General features: G+C 40.3%; 1 protein-coding gene across 1 annotated transcript; it reads right to left on the bottom strand.

Moving 5' to 3' along the window:
* Positions 1-1,405: 1,405 nt before the first annotated feature.
* Positions 1,406-5,841, bottom strand: vopp1a (VOPP1 WW domain binding protein a). Its single transcript, XM_076296012.1, has 5 exons — positions 5,679-5,841; positions 4,718-4,776; positions 3,267-3,344; positions 2,824-3,031; positions 1,406-2,411 (listed from the first exon to the last, which is right to left on the bottom strand). Exons 1-5 carry the CDS (start codon positions 5,724-5,726, stop codon positions 2,193-2,195), a joined length of 612 nt encoding a protein of 203 aa, XP_076152127.1. The 5' UTR covers positions 5,727-5,841; the 3' UTR covers positions 1,406-2,192.
* Positions 5,842-6,752: the final 911 nt, after the last annotated feature.

Raw genomic sequence — 6,752 nt, 5'->3', positions numbered from 1 at the left:
TGTACAAAATGAATGTCTTTATACCGGTACCTCTACTCAAAGATACTGAGCATCAATACTTGGCATTAACATAAATTGACGAATGGCTTGCATGATGTTTCGTTTTATTTTATTCATAATATTAACCTACCTCCTCTTTAAACATACATTGCAGACATACAACTTAAAATTGGCCAGCATTACTTACTCAAGTATAGGTAGTCAGCCAGGAGATCTCTTTTGTTTGCAGGCCTATCATGTTCCCTGCCCTGTATGCAACATTAGCCAGAGAATACTCAAACTTTTATGAGGTCTGCCATATAAATAAGTCATAACGTGCCGAAGGGCATGGCAGGGTCAGTCTGCCTCTTTCAATCGCCCTTCATGATTGGGGAGGCTTACTCATCTCAGGATGCTAACAGGCCAAATCAGTGGTTCCAAATGTTACATTTCCACCTACTGAATTTCACAAAAATGACATACTACACTGTCTTTAATGTGTTGTTGAGATGAAATCTATCGGGAGATGCCACTCCTTATCTCTCCTGCCCGTGTAGTTGCTTGATCCGAGTGATCATAAATCAGTGTGTGAGTAAGAGTGTCAAACCGCACAGTCCAACTCACCAGGAATACCACAAGAAACTACAGCAGGTGTGTTCTGCTGAGCTAATCACTTCACACCGGAGTGGACAAGATGGCGTTGAACGACTCCGTGCACAGCCACTGTCAGTTAGAATAGATCAGATTATCACCTCATGACCGAACCACAGAGACTGCTAAAGATGTGCCACTGGCTCATGAAGGAACATCGCAAAAAAAGTGTATTTGAGTTGAAGTTGAAATAATGTTTTCACTTAGCGTTCTTCTTTAGTCATGGTAGGCAATTCTTATGGATCTTAGCTTCTAATTATGCCCAGCTACCCTACACATTCTACTATTTACTAGGGAAATAATCACAAAGCATGACAGCAGGAAATAATAAAGACTGCTCAGCATATATTTCTGTTTCAAAGATACTGCTACACATGATCCACTATTGTAGTATAGTATAACATTTTAAGGTGTTATTAGATAACATGGTTGAAGTTCTATTTATTTACTGTATCTCACTAAAACAACATATTCCACAAGAAGTAAAATGAAAAAAAAATGATTCTGCCCAGATACCATAGGATACCATATAAGCAGGATTTCGGTCTTTGCACATGCAGCTGTGCATTTTGAGGTTTTGTTATCCTCAAATGGGCATTTGTTAGACAAAATAGTTCCCCAGGATACCAGGCTGTAGGGCAACATAACGACATCTATTCACATGCTGAATATAGTTTAATTGTTTATTAATAAATATTACTAATCTCTATTAATTTATTGTCTAAAGGGTACACTGAAGTTTGTTTAATGAACTCTGAAATCTGCCAACACAGTGTATAACCACACATATTTAATGGCACGTCCTTTACGGCAAATCTACAGTCCATTGTTTTCAAACAAAACTAGACACAAAAGCTTTGGAAAATAGGAAATAGTGAGTTGTGCTATTCAGTTTAACGGAAGCAGAGTCCCAGCTACTGGATCTGCAGTGACCCCTTGTGGGCTAAACCACCACACACCACCTCCACATTTATCTTGTGGTTGCATTCATCATCATCCTTTCATGTTACCTTTCAAAGGAGTATCTTAGAAGAGAGATGATGGCCTTTTACTTGGCAAGGGAGCCCACTGAAACACAAAGTATTTCACAAGACAGTACACATTTTCATCACCACTTTCTATATGATATGAGTGTGTGTGTGTGTGTGTGTGTGTGTGTGTGTGTGTGTGTGTGTGTGTGTGTGTGTGTGTGTGTGTGTGTGTGTGTGTGTCAACAAGGAAAACGTTTATTAGTGAATGTATGCCCAAAACAGTTAACATGATCTAAAAAGGATACTGTTAACCCACAATGGTTGAACAATGGCTATGATCAGTAATGTTCTCCCAAGAATGCCATGTCTTATGTCTTTCCATGTTAAATTGAGGCTGCATGAAAGAAGGACCAACTTTATCACTGTGTTCTGTAATTTGTAGAATTTTAGTAACACTGAATTGCTTCTGAATCATTTGTAAGAACCTTGTCCACAAGACAAAACAAAATGAAGTGTCTTCCAACCACACCACTGGATGAACTCTCTACTGCCTGGCCCATGAGAGAGAGTGCAATGAGCCTCCACTCAGGGCTATCTCTTCTGTGAGTCCTTCACTGCCTGCTCATAAGAGGGGGGCGGCTGGCTGCTATAGGCTGGTGGTGCAGCGTAAGGGACAGAAAGGTGAAGAGCATGGGGCTGCCCTGGGTAGGGGGGGGAGAAGAGTAGACCCTGTGGTCCTCTATAGCTGTTAAGGTCAGTATCATGCAACCCTGCTGGGGGCACATAGAAAAACAATGCACCATCAATACACTATCATAATCAATATAATCAATACAAGTGTAGTTTAGGATATTATTTTCAGTGACGGTGAATACCAATGTCAAGGAAAGAGAAATTAGTTTTATCTGTGTTAATTGTGACCCATTACATCCCAGGCAATGAAAACCTAATCCCAGAGGGCAATGAAAACCTAATCAGTGAAGTGTAAAGAAATAAGTACTGGACTGTGAAAAGTGGGGAGTGACTTTACATTGGGGATAAAAAATGAAAGGTGAGGGACAACGGAAGTGAGATGAGTGTGCAGACATGGAATGGCTCTGGTTCAGAGTCACTATTGGTCCATCAGTGCGCAAACCGCAAACTGAAATGTTCACTCTAAACACTGACTTGTTTTTTCACTCCTGACTGATTTAAGGCTTAGTAAATCAGCAAGACTTTAGAAACTCTTCAAATTCGGCAAGAGCATATGTTTAGGAATATACATGTCAAATGATTCATAATAGGCTAGGTACTGGCCTGTTGCTGACACTGGATGGCTGGTGAAGGACACATCGAAAGTGGCCTCTTCAGGAATGGCCGAGGCGTAAATGCGTCTGCGGAACAAGAAGCCGACGCCACAGCAGAACAGGATGGCCAGCAGTAACAGCAGCCTAGGAGGACATACAGGACGAGACAATCAGCGCTCACATGCTTCTAGCTTGGAGGAAATAATTTACGTGAAGGTAACACAAACCGGAAAAAACACAAGCACCGTCAGAAACAAACATTTTATAAAACTGTTGCTGTTTCACTATTGACTCAATGTCACTCTCTAAAGACTTATATTATGCAGGTAATAGAAAACCATATTTTGTCATTTTGGACAATCGGTTGCATATCACTTACCAGAAGTACCAGATTTTCTGTATGGAAAGGGCTCGTACACAGCACTCGGTATCACAGCAGTCCTCATAAGACCTACAGCTAAAATTAAGGAACACGTTATGTTTGGCCCTTCTCCATATAATATGTTCCATAGTCTTAATGATTTCATCTGAGTGTTAATCAGGTCATTGAGGTGCTTTCATCAACTTTTACAAATGATGGAATTTAATGGTAAAATATAATGGAATGTACAGTATGTAAATATATCCAGAAAAGAGGACAAATTGAGACTAAAAAATCCTTGTTATAGCTTGGTATAATAAAGGCATTTTATTTTTCCAACCAACCCTAAGTGCCTGAACCTGGATTTTTAATGTCCAAATTCCTTGTTTTGTCCTAAATTTTCTTTTCTTTCCTCTTCCCCGCCAAGCGTGTCGGTGGTTTGAAGGACACCAATAGCACTCCTACTACTTCTCCATATATGTCATTATATGTGAGCAGATTTAGTCAACAATACAACATCCAGCGTCCAGCAACTCTAGTGTAATAAACAATGGCACACAAAGCCGTTTCTCCGGGACTTGCATCAGTGGGAACACATGCAGCTGTGGAGCAGCTGAGAGGACTCCTGCCATCTGGCCCACTCATCTCCTGTTCATGTACACCAGGTTTCACAAGGCTGGAGTCATGTGGCCCACTCATCTCCTGTTCATGTACACCAGGTTTCACAAGGCTGGAGTCAGACTCTCCGGTCCCAATTCTATTCTTAAATCAAGACAACACTTAGCTTGTCTCTGCTCTGCACACGGTTTTCCACAGGTGCAACATTTAGCTACACACACAAGACGTTAAAAAGGCACCTGACACAATATATGCCCAGCATATGACAAACCTTCTGCAGCTCCTAGAGAGAGCCCAAGTAAACAGGGAGGTGTGGTGATACTGAGCTGAGCTCCAGAGGCATTAATCTCATTTAACGTTTTGTGAACAGATTGAATAGCTGCTGGCCAACTTGCCTCCTGTGGTCAATTTGTCAGGGATTCTGTATACTAGGCAACTCATGATAAATTACGCTTATTGTTGAAAACAAGCGAGGAGGGGGGGGGGGGGGATACCCGTCTTTGCCTGGGAAATGAGGTGCTGTTCGCAAAGGGAGGTGTGAGGTGAGATGTGGAAGACCATCAAATATGGGCATGTACTGTTGGATATAGGCATAATTAAGATATCGCAGTAGTTATGGCAAAAGGATCATGAGTTGTGTGTGCGGTTGATCAAAGGCTGGGCATGTTTAAATGTTTTGGCAAACAATGTTGGGTCAATGCCCAAAACTAATGCCAGCCACAATCCCAAAATGGGCAAAGTCATGGCAACAGATCCTAACTCAAAAAGGAATGCCAAGCCAGTGATGCCTCACCTCATCCAAAAACTGTTAGTCACACTCTACATGCACAGTTCAAGTATGAAGTACTCACATAAAATAGATGGGATAACCTCCTTCAAAGTACCAGCAGTACTTTTTATCAGCTGCACACTGTAGTGTTGTGGTAAAGGAAAGAACATTTTAAGCAGGCAGACCTTAGATTGGACCTGACACCACCCACCAACGTTCAAGAATTGAATAGTTTCAGTTAGTCCTGACATTTTTTGTTTACTTGTTGAACAGTAAAATTCACTGCTCATAAAGAATGGACGGATGTGTCATTCGGCCTTTGCTATTAACGTTACTGTTGGAAACAAATGTGCTATGATGCCATGATTGTAATAATGTATAGCCAACCAAAAGGTTTTACGACAGAGGTCCATTTGCAAGGAATATTCATAGGTCAAACTACCCCCACTTATACCCAGCTGAGATAGTAATGTCGAAAAAGATCACAATGAGTGGTTTGTCCCTGTGTGTCCACTACTGAAACAATTAACAATAGGCGGCGACAAACAAGAGCGCGCGCGCGTGTGTGTGATTATGCACATCTTTGCTACGTATCCATCATGGGTAGTCTACATTGTTTGTGCGGCGGGGAGGTTTGAAGATTTAAGTTTAGGCCTACAGACTGTTTAAACCCAAAGCCAGTCATTCTTTTTTTATCATTGAATCATGTAAATGTGCACAACTAGGATACCCAATAGGGCTACAATTGCACCCATGAGATGTGAGAATGTTTTGACAGGAACTTCGAATGGATTTTCTTGAATCATTGATTCTGGTTATAATTCTGACTGGTATAGACCTATTCTGACATTTAACCCATCATTCAAGAGGCAATCACATGCAGTGCACTATTTACAATGAAAAATGGCATCGTAGCAAAACTTTTGTTTAACTGTTATGTTCGAAGTTTGAACTACATCGTTTTTAAGTGCAACGTTAGTTTAACGTGCTTGGTGAAAATGAAAAGGCCAGTAGGCCAACATAAATACATAAAAGAAACTCACCTTATTGAATAACCAAAATGTAATTATGACGAGGATAACTGCCTTCATTTCCTCATCACAGTGCAAAATTCGACATTGGATGAAACTCCAACTATTCCTTTGCGTGTTAAAATATCTAGCCTAACAAATCGGTCAGAATTCCAGTTTATTTCCGTGTTCAACTCATCGACGCATCGTAACAGATGTGACAGCCTAGCTCTATCGAGGAAGCCGCCGTTGTTCACCATGCAGCCTTGCACATCGCCATCCATTCACAAGGAGAGAGGCGTGCACTTGTGCACAGAATATAATGAATTTTTTTCTTTTTTTTACCTTTGGACATTTTTAAACAAATGAATTCCCATTCTTCGCCTGGCACAGAATTGCGACTAAGGTATGTTTGAAAATGTTTCTGAAGCACCGCTTAACATACACAAGAAAGGCAAATATTCGCCATGAATTGAATGAACACAAGACACGCCAAAGAAAATGTTTTCATACATTTCATTTTATTTCCAGTGTTTCCTTGATAATGTATTTATCCAAAATCCATGACACAGGCGTTGTGTTCCATGTATAAGAGCGCAGTAAGAGGTTTGAAATTCGATACAGAATTCACATCGTCATACAGTAAAATCTATTTCTAAAAATATGCATTTTTAGTGTGGCTTTTTTTAACAGATAAAACACAAAAACTCGAACATAAATTGGACATCTGTGTTGGCTCTTGTGTGTAGAGATAATTTCGCCCTAAAAATGAAGTTTTACACAAACTTCAATTCAGTCTATTTGCATAATTATTTTGTCATTACTTGAAGCCTAAAGTCATCTGAGCCCAGATGCCTGAACATCATGAAACTATCCTTGTAAAGTGCATGGACCAAAAGCCGGATTATTGGAAGTCACCTTCACATAGTTTTGAATGCATGTAAAAGGCTAATACAAGCCTTTCCTCCCAAGAAAGAGTTAGCACAGTTTAAAGAAATAGGGCAAACGAAATGTGAAATTCGAATTCATCGACTAGAACAAAGCAATGATTCCTTTCATGGATCACAACATATATAGCATAACTAACCAAACAAATCTAAGACAAAG

Source organism: Alosa pseudoharengus, unplaced genomic scaffold, assembly GCF_046254945.1.
Source record: "Alosa pseudoharengus isolate Yale_2024_CS ecotype anadromous, Long Island Sound unplaced genomic scaffold, YU_APseudo_1.1 YU_APseudo_1.1_scf_2, whole genome shotgun sequence".
NCBI classification, from domain to species: domain Eukaryota; kingdom Metazoa; phylum Chordata; class Actinopteri; order Clupeiformes; family Clupeidae; genus Alosa; species Alosa pseudoharengus.
Note: the sequence above shows the minus strand (reverse complement) of the source record. Positions and strands in the feature narration are given on the sequence as shown.